The sequence below is a fragment of the Perca fluviatilis genome, chromosome 9 (genome assembly GCF_010015445.1).
Source record: "Perca fluviatilis chromosome 9, GENO_Pfluv_1.0, whole genome shotgun sequence".
In the NCBI taxonomy this organism is placed as follows: Eukaryota; Metazoa; Chordata; class Actinopteri; order Perciformes; family Percidae; genus Perca; species Perca fluviatilis.
Genome location: NC_053120.1, coordinates 1221156 through 1236155, shown reverse-complemented (window position 1 = coordinate 1236155; position 15000 = coordinate 1221156). Strand labels below are relative to the sequence as shown.

Genomic DNA, 15000 nt, shown 5'->3' with positions numbered 1-15000 from the left:
AGCATCCCTCCCTTCATTTCTAGCTTCCAGAACCTTCTAGTTCTGGATCTGTCCCGCAACAGCATCACAGAGATCCCCAAACAGATTGGTAAGTACCCCCCTAACAGATTGGTACCAATCTGTGTTGTGGTTCTGGTTCTGAGTGGTTCTCTGTGTTGTGGTTCTGAGTGTGTCTCTGTGTTCTGGTTCTGAATGTGTCTCTGTGTTGTGGTTCTGGTTCTGAGTGTGTCTCTGTGTTGTGGTTCTGAATGTGTCTCCGTGTTGTGGTTCTGAATGTGTCTCTGTGTTGTGGTTCTGGTTCTGAGTGTGTCTCTGTGTTGTGGTTCTGAATGTGTCTCTGTGTTGTGGTTCTGGTTCTGAGTGGTTCTCTGTGTTGTGGTTCTGAGTGTGTCTCTGTGTTGTGGTTCTGGTTCTGAGTGGTTCTCTGTGTTGTGGTTCTGAGTGTGTCTCTGTGTTGTGGTTCTGAATGTGTCTCTGTGTTTTGTTTTTTTGGTTTCTAGGGCAATATGTGTATCTGACTCCGAAGCGCGTGCTGAGCTACAACAGAGTCCAGTTTGTTCCTGAAGAGCTGAGCGGGTGTGAGAGTCTGGAGAGACTGGACCTGGCCATGAACCGGTCCCTGGACTCGCTGCCGGACCAGGTACGCATTCAATCAACCTTTATTTATACACCAGGTACACATTCAATCAACCTTTATTTATACACCAGGTACACATTCAATCAACCTTTATTTATACGCCAGGTACATATTCAATCAACCTTTATTTATAGCGCAGGTACATATTCAATCAACCTTTATTTATACACCAGGTACACATTCAATCAACCTTTATTTATACACCAGGTACACATTCAATCAACCTTTATTTATACACCAGGTACACATTCAATCAACCTTTATTTATACACCAGGTACACATTCAATCAACCTTTATTTATACGCCAGGTACATATTCAATCAACCTTTATTTATACACCAGGTACACATTCAATCAACCTTTATTTATACACCAGGTACACATTCAATCAACCTTTATTTATACACCAGGTACACATTCAATCAACCTTTATTTATACACCAGGTACACATTCAGTCAACCTTTATTTATACGCCAGGTACATATTCAATCAACCTTTATTTATACACCAGGTACACATTCAATCAACCTTTATTTATACGCCAGGTATATATTCAATCAACCTTTATTTATACACCAGGTACACATTCAATCAACCTTTATTTATATGCCAGGTACACGACACAAACTGTCTTAATAACGCACGTCACCCACTGACCATCCAGACTCCATTTACATAATCAGTACTTTAAGTTAGCACACACAGAGACACAAACACAGACACACACACAGAGACAAACACACACACAGAGACACACACACACACACACACACTCACACACAGACAAACACACACACACAGACACACACACACACACACACTCACACAGAGACAAACACACACAGAGACACACACACACACACACAGACAAACACACACACAGAGACACACACACACAGACACACAAACACAGACACACACACAGAGACAAACACACACAGAGACACACACACACACACACACACACAGACACAGACACACACACAGAGACAAACACACACACACAGAGACACACACACACACACACAGAGACACACACACACACACACACAGACAGACAACAACACACACACACACAGACACACACACACACACACACACACACACAGACACAGACACACACACAGAGACACACACACACACACAGAGACACACACACACACACACAGAGACACACACACACACACACACACACACAGAGACACACACACAGAGACAAACACACACAAGACACACACACAGACACACACACACACACACACACACACACAGAGACACAAACACAGACACACACACACACACACACACACACACACACACACAGACACACACACACAGACACACACACACACACACAGAGACACACACACACACACAGACACTGGGAGAAAGGTGCCCCCCTTCTAGCCCCCCTAGCTATTTCAGAGCTCGGTCACAACAGATTATATTAGCCTACTCAATTTACAGATAGCATAATAGCTCTTACCTTTAGAAGTTCTAATTTCTTGTCTTTTTCTTTGCAAAGTCGCAGATCAAATCCTCTAAGTCCAGCTCCCTCAGCAGCTCGCTAAACCCTACTACACATGCGCTGCTGTGTGTTGGTAGCACTTTACAGGCAACGCAATAAATGTCTCCGGTGGACCGTGAATATAGAGTCCACTCCCGTGGGACAGTTTCACCGTGGTGAAGGTGTCGCGTGGTGCCGTGCTAGTGAGAGAGCGGGTCTTTCTACGCGGCCAGCCTCCGCCCCCCCGAGATGCTGGACATTTAGCCGCCGATTCTGAAAGGCTGATATCCCTCTGGGTATAACTTCCTCCCGGACGGTCTCTGTAATCGGTCCCCGTAGTGCAGGGTCTTCAGAGATGATGGTACCTGAGGGGCCATTACCTTGTTCTGTAATGCTGATGACCGGCCTCATTTCTGTTTTTTTCCACAACAACTTCGCTAAAGTTAACGTTAGCCACCGTTAGCTGTGGCTGAGTGTAGCTGGTAGAAGGCGGCGATTCTTCCAAGCTAACGTCGGTAGCTCCTCAACATCCTCCTCTTCGTCATTCCCAGATCTTTTAAAAAAGCTTTTTATTCGCGGGACATTTTTTATAGCAGCCGCTTCTTGCTCTCCCTTTTCCACACTTTCACTCGCTGATACAACCCAATCTGACCGGGGATCAGTTACAAATTAATTCCACTCTTTCAATCTCAACTCGTTCTTAGAAAACTGATCTTGAATCAGTGCGATGTAAACAACCTGCTCTATGCCCACCCACCTTTACCATTAGCCAATCTACACAGTGCATGCGGCCTTCTCCCAATCATTACCTGTCCAGTCATCATACTGACTTATAAAACACACAATCACAACTTTTATTTTATTCTGATTGGATAATTATTAAGACTTCGCTTGGGCCCAAAGTGCGCATGGGCCCCTGGGCCCGTGCCCATAATGATTAATGCCCATTGAGTAATCCGGGCTTGATTGCAGTTTGCCAACAGGGGGTGCTACCGCACCAACAGGGGGTGCGGCAGCACCAACAGGAGGTGCCGCAGCACCTCCAGCACCCCTACTTCCCGTGCCTATGGCTGATCTGAGATCTGTTGGTGCTGCAGCACCAGCAGGAGGTGCTGCAGCACCAACAGGAGGTGCTGCAGTACCAACAGGGGGTGCTGCAGCACCTCCAGCACCCCTACTTCCCGTGCCTATGGCTGATCTGAGATCTGTTGGTGCTGCAGCACCAGCAGGGGGTGCTGCAGCACCAACAGGAGGTGCTGCAGCACCAACAGGGATTGCTGCAGCACCTCCAGCACCCCTACTTTCCGTGCCTATGGCTGATCTGAGATCTGAACTTCCAGCTGAGCAATCTGAAGAAGCTGCAGCATCTGGATCTGTCCATGAACGAGTTCTGCTGCGTGCCGGACTGCGTGGTCGCCCTGCCGGCCCTCCAGTGGCTCGACATGGGGGGTAACAGGCTGCAGTACCTGCCGGAAGACATCCACAGGTGGGTGTCTGTGAGTGTGTATGTGTGTGTATATATGTGTGTATATGTGTGTGTGTGTGTATATATATGTGTATATGTCTCTGTGTATATGTGTGTATATATGTGTATATGTCTGTGTATATGTGTGTATATGTCTGTGTATATATTAGGATGGAGGAGCTCCACTCTCTGTGTGTGTGTGTGTGTGTGTGTGTGTATATATATGTATATATGTATGTATATGTGTATATATATTAGGATGGAGGAGCTCCACTCTCTGTGGCTGCAGAGGAACCAGCTTGAGAAGCTTCCGGGGAACATTGTGAGGATGCAGCGCCTGGACACGCTGGTCCTCAGCAGCAACTGTCTCCGGGACATCCCCCCTCTGATGGAGGACATGTCCAACCTCAGGTCAGCCTGCACGCCACTGATGCATTCTGGGAGAGGAGGAAAACTCTCTCGGTTGTTTACATTTCTCTAAACCAATCACAATAGTCTTGGGCGGCACTAAGCTCCGGACCAGGGATGCCCTGAATCCAGGATTGGGCTTCTGATTGGGCTGAATATTTGGGCTTTTTGACGGGGTTCTGGTTTCTGCTGAACCTTAGAGTTTGTTCCCAGGGAACTGAACCCTACGCTGTCACTCCGCACGCTATGCTGGTCTCCGTAATGACGGCGCCGTTGATTATGGGAAGGTGTTTACGTAGGTGGAGCGTTCAATGCAGTAGGCTGTGAGAAAGTGGACATGGAACTGGTGAGCAGAAAAAGTTGTTTGGCAGTACTTTCAGTCAAAAGAAGGCCATTCAAGTCCAGCTACATAACAATAACAATGACATCAGACGCAGCACGCTGCTGCACTAAAGTAACGGAGGTTATGGAGGAAGTCAGCATTTGGGCTTTTATTTTATCATGTTTGTGTAATGGCCGTAACATTAATGAGCAGGTGCTGAGGAGGAGGAGAATGAAGACAAAGAGAGACACATTCACTACAGAGGTCTGTGTGTGTCTCTTTGTGTGTCTGTGTGTGTATATGTGTGTGTGTGTGTGTGTGTGTGTGTTTGCAGGTTTGTGAATTTCAGGGACAACCCTCTGACTCTGGATGTGATGCTGCCGTGCAGGAAGACGAAGAACCCCGATGAGGAAGAGGAGGAGGAGGAGGACGAGGAGGAAGAGGACAGAGAGATGTTTGGACGAGAGTTCATGCAGATGTACATCCAGGAGGCGAGGAAGAGAGCCTACGCTGTTCTCAACGTGCACCGGGCCAACAGCTGGTACCAACACTGACTCTCTCTCTATTATTATTATTATTATTATTATTATTATTATTATTATTATTATTATTATTATTATTAACTCTGTCTGATGGAACCCTAACTCCACATTAACCAACATCATCATCATCAACAATGTCCAACAATATAGAAAATACTCTTGATATATATATATATATATATACTGTATATATGATATAGCGGCTGTTCTGCTCATTCTCTGTAAGCGGAAACAGCCAGTAGGTGTTAGTTGGCTAACGTTAGCTTGCTAACTCCTCCTTAACGTAACCCCTTCGCCACATGGGTCACAGAAAACAAGCCGAATGGAGCTGTGACTCGGGGCGATAGCAGCGTGATGGAGCTGTGACTCGGGGTGATAGCAGCCTGATGGAGCTGTGACTCGGGGTGATAGCAGCCTGATGGAGCTGTGACTCAGGGTGATAGCAGCGTGATGGAGCTGTGACTCGGGGCAATAGCAGCCTGATGGAGCTGTGACTCAGGGCGATAGCAGCCTGATGGAGCTGTGACTCAGGGCGATAGCAGCCTGATGGAGCTGTGACTCAGGGCGATAGCAGCCTGATGGAGCTGTGACTCAGGGTGATAGCAGCGTGATGGAGCTGTGACTCAGGGTGATAGCAGCCTGATGGAGCTGTGACTCAGGGCGATAGCAGCCTGATGGAGCTGTGACTCAGGGCGATAGGAGCCTGATGGAGCTGTGACTCAGGGCGATAGCAGCCTGATGGAGCTGTGACTCAGGGCGATAGCAGCCTGATGGAGCTGTGACTCAGGGCGATAGCAGCGTGATGGAGCTGTGACTCAGGGTGATAGCAGCCTGATGGAGCTGTGACTCAGGGCGATAGCAGCCTGATGGAGCTGTGACTCAGGGTGATAGCAGCCTGATGGAGCTGTGACTCAGGGTGATAGCAGCGAGCTCTGTGGGCCTCGTATCGTACTAACTACTCCACGGCTTGTTTGTCCGTTACAGCCAAACCTCAGTTTCTCAATTCATATGCCGTTTTTGCGTGTTATCAAGACGCATAATCACTTTTTAGCGTGTTTATCAGCGCCGTTCAGCCTCCATTGACCTACATTACGTTTGAATTTTCGCCGTAGCGAGTAGTATAAAGGGAGGTAAGACCGCTGAGGGAGGTTGGTTGGGGGTGTAAAACAGGACTTTCACCAGGAGAGCCGGGGTCAGGTCCTGCGTGTGGCGATGTTTTAACCTTCCCCCCCGATGTTTCTCTCCTAAACCCAACCGGTTATTGGTTACCTAAGCGTGTGACATGGTCACTGTCGTTTTTTTGTGTTACTAAAGCCTTTCCCAATGTTCTTTTCCTAAACCCAACCTTTATAATTTTAATTTAAAATGTTTTTACACGTGTGACGTTGTACTGCACATTCTCGCGATAGTACTCGTCATGATGTCATGTTGCTGTGTGGCAGAGCGAGCCTTTAGGACATGTGTGATGGTTTTATACGATTTGTTTCCAAACAGTGAAATGAATAATGAATGTTTTATTGAGTGTAATAACATGGTGTTGTTCTAGTCAATATTTACTATGTTGTAGTGTGATGCCCCCCCCCCCAGCCATTGGTTGTTGTGTTTTAATCCAAACACGCTGGATCCTACATTTCCCACAATGCACCTTTCATTAGAGCCTCCCTGCCTGCTGAACAGACTCCAGACCATCATGTAACATTCATAACATCATCGTAACAGTGAGTGTGTGTGTGTGTGCTTCTTTATGTGTGTCACTGTGTGTGTGTCAGTGTATGTGTCTGAGTGTGTCTCTGTATATATGTGTGTGTCTATGTGTGTGTATGTGTGTGTGCGTGTGAATAATAATTAATACTATCATAGTAACAATAATAACTCCTGCTGGTAGAGTTTTCACTAAAACATGTTTAGTAATGTAGAATAATTTGACTGTTTATATATTGTGAACATGACGATGTGTTTCTGTTTCAGAGCCCAACGATGACTCAGCAAACTAAAATAATCTGAAAACATCCTCATCATCTCTTCATATATGTTTTTATATATTTATATTTCTGGAGGCTGAAACCTGTTCTAAATCTGTGTATGAGTCCATGTTTGGTAGGTGTGATCTGTTTATATATTACTGTGTGAAAATCAGCCAATCAGAGAAAGCCTGAAGACGTGGAAACACTTTAATAAAAAACATGTCAACACACGTTCACTTTAACTCCAAATAAAAAACCTTCTGTACAAAGTCAGTCTTTGGGTTTCCTGTCTCAGTCTGTAGTCCGTCTGGAGTTTGTAGTCCTTTCAGACCCAAACGATGACTCAGCAAACTACAATCTGTCCTTCACATCAAAGACTCTTCTTTCATTCAGTTTCTCCATCTGAAATCTGTTTATGAAATGTTATGAGGTCATGTCTTTGAGTCTTTCTATCATTTCATTTCTGCAGAACTTAAAAAAACTTTTTAACATCTCGACACAATTTAATTTTAACTTCAAATAAAAACGCTTTTGTACAAACTCAGGTTGAGTCTGTGTTTCCTGTTTGGTCTCAGAGTCTCAGACAGACAGAAAGTGTCTGTCTGCCTGTCTCCCTGCCTGTCTGTCTCTCAGGATGTGGGCGGAACCTGTGGGACAGCAGTCAGCAGGATGTTCTCCAGGGTCAGCTGACTGCTGGCGTAGCGAGTCAGTGTGCTGGTGAAGCCGTGCGTCTCCAGGAAGTCCAGTCGGCCGCCATCGATCAGACGCTTACAGAGACGGCCCACGTGCTCGCGCTCGGCCGCCGTCAGGAACCTGACAACAACAACAACAACATCAACAACAACATCAACAAACAAGCCTTTAAAACAGGGTTACAGGGTTAGAAAACGTCCAAAAAACGTCAAAAAGTGTCAGAAAAAGCCCTGAGGAAGACAGACAGTATTGTCCCGTGTCGGGGTCAGAGGTCAACATTTACCCAATCACAGCGTCCGCCTCCTCTGCCGGTTCGTGCTCTTCTTCTCCTCTCTGATTGGTGGGCTCCTGACCCTGAGGGGGAGCGTCCTGATTGGCCGGTCTGAGCCCACAGGTGGCCCAGCTGGACATGCGGCAGAAGGCCGAGAACTCTTTGGCTCCAAGTCCTCGCTGCAGGAAGAAGCTCCGCCCAACGTAGTGGCGCCACTCGCAGCGGTGGTGGCAGCACAGCGCCACCGCCACGCCCAGAACCGGGCCGGGACCGCCGGCTGGGTCTGGGTCTGGGTCTGGGTCTGGTTCTCGTTCTGAGGTTCTGAGGCGTTTGGGGGGCGGCTCTGTCTGCTCTCTGGGTCCAGGAGTCTCCATCAGACAGCGCAGAGCCAGATCTGAGAGACACAGAGACACAGAGACAGTTTACACTTTTGTGTGTGTATCTGTGTGTGTGTGTGTGTGTGTGTATCTGTGTGTGTGTGTATCTGTGTGTGTGTATCTGTGTGTGTGTATCTGTGTGTGTGTGTGTGTGTGTGTGTGTGTGTGTGTTTTGTGTGTCTGTGTTACAGTAAGTAGCAGCATGCGTGTTAAGGACCAATCAGAGAGGAGGACTGCTCTCACCTGTTGCTGCTCCACACAGGTGTTTCCCCACTCCGACCAGAGGGAGCTTCTTCTGACGGAGCAGCGGCACTTTACCTGCAACACCACAAACACCACTGAAGAAGAACTGTCTGACTGGCTGACTGACTGGCTAAGTGGCTAACTGGCTATGTGGCTAACTGGCTGACTGGCCAACTGGCTAACTGGCTAACTGGCTAACTGGCTAACTGGCTGACTGGCTGACTGGCTGACTGGCTAACTGGCTATGTGGCTGACTGGCTGCAGATGTTTGTCTCTTACTCAGATCCAGATGTTGAATGTCGACCTGCAGCCTCTCAAACTCAACTCCAGCGTCCTGATGTTTCCCGTCCACCTGAACGCAACACAACAGATTTACTTTAGACCACGCTGACAGACTCAGATTATTATTCTAAGTGTCTGACAACATTATGGGATGGATCCCTACAGATATAGACCTTTTAGTTAAAGAGTAAGATCCTTTTAGTTTAACATGAAACAGCCCCGAAATCACCATCACCAAACTCCACCAGACTCCATGTAAATAATCAGGACTTTTAGCGTGTATAGAGCCAGCATATCTCCACCAGACTCCATGTAAATAATCAGGACTTTTAGCGTGTATAGAGCCAGCATATCTCCACCAGACTCCATTAAATAATCAGGACTTTTAGCGTGTATAGAGCCAGCATATCTCCACCAGACTCCATTAAATAATCAGGACTTTTAGCGTGTATAGAGCCAGCATATCTCCACCAGACTCCATGTTAATAATCAGGACTTTTAGTGTGTATAGAGCCAGCATATCTCCACCAGACTCCATGTAAATAATCAGGACTTTTAGCGTGTATAGAGCCAGCATATCTCCACCAGACTCCATTAAATAATCAGGACTTTTAGTGTTTATGAGCCCAGCTATACTCCACCAGACTCCATTAAAATAATCAGGGGGTTTTTTGTGTTTAAAAAAAAAAATTTTCTCCCCCCCACTCTAAAAAAAAAAAGGGGTTTTTTTGCGTGTATAGAGACAGCATATTTCCTGCCTTGAAGCGAGTGCTGCAGCGCTCCACCAGAAGAATCTGCAGATCCTCCTGGTTCTCTGATGTCTCCTGGGTCTTTGGGGTCTTCAGGGCTTCGTGGATCCAGTGAGACAGTTTCCCTCGCCCGGCTCCAAACTCCACGAAGCACCGCCCCCTTCCCAGCAGCCCCAGCGCCTCCAGGTGACCTAAGATGGACGACTGAGAGACAGACACGGCAGGCTGGGACATTTAATTAACTTTAAAAAAGCACCAACAACGAACTTTTGAAAAGAAAAACGTCCCCTTCACGCCAAAAACATTGAGAAAAACTGTTAAAAAACAGAAAAAAACGGTGTACTAAGGTAGCTCGCCTGGTAGGGCGTGTGCTTTGTTTACAGAGGCCCAGTCCTGCTGTACCTGCTGCCTGAGGTGTTTGTGGGCGGAGTCTCCATTCTTCGGGTTGTTGAGTTCCTCCTGGAGGACGGGATGAGACAGAACGCTGTCCTCCACCTCACACCGCAGTCCTACAGAGATTACATCATCATTACACACACACAGAGCAGGATGATGACATCATCACCACCAGACACAGAGCAGGATGACATCACCACCACATGTACAGAGCAGGATGACATCACCACCACAGGTACAGAGCAGGATGATGACATCAGGCTCGTTCGAGATGAGCCAGATCTGCGCAGAATCGATCACCGGCGATCGGCGCCCAATGCATGCTGGGTAGATTTGTGTCCGACTTGATCCCGACTTGCTCTGACGTCATGCACACGTGGGCAACGATAATCTCACGAGACCAAGGCGGCCGCAGTTCTGAGACGCAGGTAGCGCAGTTGCTTTTCACCAACTGCAAGAGCCAGGCGGACGCAGGTGGACCCAGGGCATGCTGGGAAACGCCGGCCTCTCAGCTGATCGAACAGCTGATTGGTTCAGAATCGCCTCAACATGATGACGTTTTCCTATAATTTTTGTATTGATTTTGAATCGGAGGGATTTTAACTGTGATTTGTCTGATTTAAAGGCTTATTCCTTACAGAACTCATGTTGTGAGGCTGATAGTGATGTTTAGAAGTCAGAGAGACTAAATCTGTTTGATTACAGATCATCTACAGTCTGTTGGTGATTAAAATCTTGCCCATGGACACTTCGACAGGGCCAGGGATCGAACCACCAACCTTCCGTTTGGCAGGCAACCGCTCTACCGTTGAGCCACAGCCCCCCCCCCGTGTGTGTGTGTGTCTCACCTGAGACGGCTGTCTTCAGTTTGTCCAACAGAGACTGAAGCTCTGACCGGCTACGCTCACACAGACTCACCTAGAAAACACACACACACACACACACACACACACACACACACACACACACACACACACACACACACACACACACACACACACACACACACACACACACACACACACACACACACACACACACACACACACACACACACACACACACAATCAGAAACTGAGCCCTCAGAGGATCAGAATGTGTCTCTCTATTTAGCTTGTCATGGTATGAGATTTTCCCATGTCTGTACTACACACACACACACACACACACACACACACACACACACACACACACACACACACACACACTTAATATATCTGTTATATATTAGAATATTGGAACAGACAGCAGACACGGTGACTTTTTTCAATTAAAACAAAAGCAACTTGACATCATTTTGGAGCCTAACTAATTACCATATCTGTGTCTCTAATAGTGCTGCAACTAACGATAACTTTCATTACACTAATGAAGAGGTGTCAGAGTGGGGGGGCTGCCCATGCTCAGTACCTATACTGAAGCTTTTATTTTGGTAGGGAACCCCCTGAGAGTTGTGTCATTAAACAGGAACAGGAAGTGAAGTTTGTCTCACCGGCTTTGGCTTCTCTCTGGAGTTACACTTCTTCAGGTGTTTGTCCAGCTGGTCTTCACTCACAGTGCTGACAGGAAGTAACACACAGGAAGTCAACACATGCTGTAGCCGTATCCCTTCTAACACATGACTAGCGCTAATGTGAAAGCTGTAGCTGTACCCCTTCTAACACATGACTAGTGCTAGTGTGAAAGCTGTAGCCGTATCCCTTCTAACACATGACTAGCGCTAATGTGAAAGCTGTAGCTGTACCCCTTCTAACACATGACTAGTGCTAGTGTGAAAGCTGTAGCCGTATCCCTTCTAACACATGACTAGTGCTAGTGTGAAAGCTGTAGCTGTATCCCTTCTAACACATGACTAGTGCTAGTGTGAAAGCTGTAGCTGTATCCCTTCTAACACATGACTAGCGCTAGTGTGAAAGCTGTAGCCGTATCCCTTCTAACACATGACTAGTGCTAGTGTGAAAGCTGTAGCTGTATCCCTTCTAACACATGACTAGTGCTAGTGTGAAAGCTGTAGCTGTATCCCTTCTAACACATGACTAGTGCTAGTGTGAAAGCTGTCACGTATCCCTTCTAACACATGACTAGCTAGTGTGAAAGCTGTAGCTGTATCCCTTCTAACACATGACTAGTGCTAGTGTGAAAGCTGTAGCTGTATCCCTTCTAACACATGACTAGTGCTAGTGTGAAAGCTGTAGCCGTATCCCTTCTAACACATGACTAGTGCTAGTGTGAAAGCTGTAGCCGTATCCCTTCTAACACATGACTAGTGCTAGTGTGAAAGCTGTAGCTGTATCCCTTCTAACACATGACTAGTGCTAGTGTGAAAGCTGTAGCTGTATCCCTTCTAACACATGACTAGCGCTAGTGTGAAAGCTGTAGCTGTATCCCTTCTAACACATGACTAGCGCTAGTGTGAAAGCTGTAGCTGTATCCCTTCTAACACATGACTAGCGCTAGTGTGAAAGCTGTAGCTGTATCCCTTCTAACACATGACTAGCGCTAGTGTGAAAGCTGTAGCCGTATCCCTTCTAACACATGACTAGCGCTAGTGTGAAAGCTGTAGCCGTATCCCTTCTAACACATGACTAGCGCTAGTGTGAAAGCTGTAGCTGTATCCCTTCTAACACATGACTAGCGCTAGTGTGAAAGCTGTAGCCGTATCCCTTCTAACACATGACTAGTGCTAGTGTGAAAGCTGTAGCCGTATCCCTTCTAACACATGACTAGTGCTAGTGTGAAAGCTGTAGCTGTATCCCTTCTAACACATGACTAGCGCTAGTGTGAAAGCTGTAGCTGTATCCCTTCTAACACATGACTCACTGTTTGGGGTCCAGAGGACATGCGATCCTCCTGCTGCTGCCTCCTTCCTCCTGGAAAACAGGAAACAGGAAGCTGTCAACACTCAGCTGATGACATCACAGCTCACCTGTCATCAGCAGCGGCGCGTTGCTACGGTTTCAGCGTGGCGCAGCGAGCTTTGAGGTGTTTTTTCTCTGTTTGGTGGGCACGTCAGAGATGTTAGCCAATCAGCAGAGACGTGTCTGTAAACTCAACACACTGTGGTTGGCTGTTTAAATTAACGCTTCACTACGATTGGCTGAACAGGATTCAGACTGATCAGGATTACATCAAGTCCCCAGAGACGAGTCCAGATCAACAGAAGAACATTTCAGGATGAAACGAGAGGGAGTTAGATGTTTAAGTGGCATGTGGTGTGTACTTCCGGTACTTCCGAACGCCAAATGGCGATTGTGTGTGAACTGAGTGTATTTTACGTGAAATCTAACGTTAAAAGTTATATTTGACGTCTTACGGTGAAGGACGTGCCACTTAAAAATCTAACTCCTTCTCTTCAGGAAACAGCAACCTTTAAACTAGCGAGCTCCACGCTGAACATGTCAACAACAACAGGTTTCAACAAGACTTCTGTCTGTTTTTACACTAAGTCTAAATCAAAGTTTAAAACCATTTTCAGAGCCGATATTATAACCTTGTTGTGTGTATGTATATATATATATATAAGTTTAAACGATGTGTGAACACTCACACAGGTGATCTCAGTTATTGTGGCTGATTATTAAACTGCTCAGGTTGAAGGTGGCGGAATTTATTGGTTCTTTTACTTAGAAAAGCCCGTTTTATTTTGAAAAGCCCGTTTTATTTTGAAAAGCCCGTTTTATTTTGAAAAGCCCGTTTTATGTTGAAAAGCCCGTGTTTGTCCGATGAAGCCTCAAAGCGCCAGTCTCCCCTGATCAGAGCTCATGTTATCATGTGGTCTGGTTGCCTGGGTAACTAACCTCGGTGGTTGCCTGGGTAACTAACCTGGGTCGCGTGCTCTCCGCAGAACACTTTTCCTCTCGCGACGATCATTTTACAGAAACGTTTCTTCTTCTCCACGAAGAAGCCGCATCTGCCGGGCAGCGGCGCCGCCATGTTGGACAGTGACGTAGTGACGATGCGTGCTGCGTTCGAGTGCTCATCCAACTGTAGGAAACACTAAAACACATACAACAGAAGGTAAATAATCAGGCTACAGAGAATACATACTGTCAGTGTGTCTACCTCTTTCTGTCTGTTTTCAAATCAGTTTTTAAGTCTGTTTTCTGTCTGTTTTTAAATCTGTTTTCTCACTGTTTTTATGTCTGTTTCTGTCTTTTTTTCTGTCTGTTTTCTGTCTGTTTTTAAGTGTGTTTTCTGGCTGTTTTTATGTCTGTTTTCTGTCTGTTTTTAAGTGTGTTTTCTCACTGTTTTTATGTCTGTCTCTGACTGTTTATGTCTGTTTTTCTGTCTGTTTTCTGACTGTTTTTCTGTCTCTTTTTAAGTCTGTTTTTCTGTCGGTTTTCTGTGAGTTTTCTGTCTGTTGTTATGTCTGTTTTCCGGCTATTTTTAAGTGTGTTTTCTGTCTGTTTTTCTGTCTGTTTTCTGGCTGTTTTTAAGTCTGTTTTCTGGCTGTTTTAAGTCTGTTTTCTGGCTGTTTTTAAGTCTGTTTTCTGTCTTATTTTTACACTAACTCATAAAGCTTTAAACCAAAGTTCAGAGCTGATATTATGTGTATTATTAAATGTATTTATATACTGTATGTTTTAATCGTTTTCCTCAGCAGTACCCTAATGCACTCCTCTCTTATGATTGGCCATCAGCTGCTCTTTTCTCCTCTCTGATTGGCTACCGCGTATGCCAGTTAAATCACTTTCCCGCCTCTTACAAACAGCGGGGCGGGGCTAACGATCGGTCGACGTGTCGACGTCACTCGTGGACTGTCCGAAACCATGATGGCGGCGGCAGCAGCAGCAGCGGAGCGGGGCGGCGGTCCCGGAGCTTCTTCTCCCGGTTCCCCCGGACCCGCGGCGGCGGCGGCGGATTACTCGGTGCTCGTGGTGGTCGGGGCGCTGCGGACCACCGGCCTGCTGGAGCGGATCCTGCGCCAGATAGAGTCCGGTAAGTTCTGCTAAACTTTAACACGAACCGAGCCGCTACCTGCTGGGACTCAGGGCGGGAAGTCAGCGGGCCCTTTCACAATAAAACCGCTAACTGACGCTGAGTGACGCAAAATCTAATATAATTTTAATACTTTCAACCAGGAAACGCGCGGTCGTACCTCGCGAGTGTTTTAACCCAAATTAAGATCTTTTTCCTAAACGT

The 15000-nt window shown here is 46.6% G+C and overlaps 3 protein-coding genes across 3 annotated transcripts in view; 2 read left to right on the top strand and 1 right to left on the bottom strand.

Annotated features, from left to right (window-relative positions):
• Positions 1–7123, top strand: part of lrrc39 (leucine rich repeat containing 39) — an 11017-nt gene extending 3894 nt beyond the window's left edge. Inside the window, exons 4-9 of the mRNA XM_039810888.1 lie at positions 1–111; positions 527–640; positions 3487–3632; positions 3870–4022; positions 4676–4882; positions 6852–7123. The exon at positions 1–111 is cut by the window's left edge and continues 69 nt beyond it. Of these exons, the coding sequence (XP_039666822.1) occupies positions 1–111; positions 527–640; positions 3487–3632; positions 3870–4022; positions 4676–4882; position 6852 (732 nt within the window). The 3' untranslated portion in view covers positions 6853–7123. The remainder of the gene's footprint in view (positions 112–526; positions 641–3486; positions 3633–3869; positions 4023–4675; positions 4883–6851) is intronic.
• Positions 7124–7476: 353 nt separating this feature from the next.
• Positions 7477–13823, bottom strand: trmt13 (tRNA methyltransferase 13 homolog). Its single transcript, XM_039811451.1, has 9 exons — positions 13681–13823; positions 12679–12728; positions 11351–11417; positions 9865–9921; positions 9472–9666; positions 8639–8783; positions 8432–8506; positions 7824–8205; positions 7477–7660 (listed from the first exon to the last, which is right to left on the bottom strand). Exons 1-9 carry the CDS (start codon positions 13789–13791, stop codon positions 7477–7479), a joined length of 1266 nt encoding a protein of 421 aa, XP_039667385.1. The 5' UTR covers positions 13792–13823.
• Positions 13738–15000, top strand: part of map1sa (microtubule-associated protein 1Sa) — a 32509-nt gene continuing 31246 nt past the window's right edge. The window contains exons 1-2 of the mRNA XM_039811450.1: positions 13738–13875; positions 14570–14796. Coding sequence (XP_039667384.1) covers positions 14628–14796 — 169 coding nt within the window. The 5' untranslated portion in view covers positions 13738–13875; positions 14570–14627. The remainder of the gene's footprint in view (positions 13876–14569; positions 14797–15000) is intronic.

Excerpts from the sequence above, each read along its gene's own strand:
- trmt13 (XM_039811451.1), bottom strand. The coding sequence starts at position 13,791 with ATGGCGGCGCCGCTGCCCGGCAGATGCGGCTTCTTCGTGGAGAAGAAG. Across the intron at positions 9,922-11,350 it reads CCAGAGAGAAGCCAAAGCCG|GAGGAACTCAACAACCCGAA; the intron begins GTGAGACAAACT and ends CCCGTCCTCCAG. Across the intron at positions 8,507-8,638 it reads GCCAGTCAGCCAGTCAGCCA|GTAAAGTGCCGCTGCTCCGT; the intron begins GTTAGCCAGTTA and ends GTGGTGTTGCAG.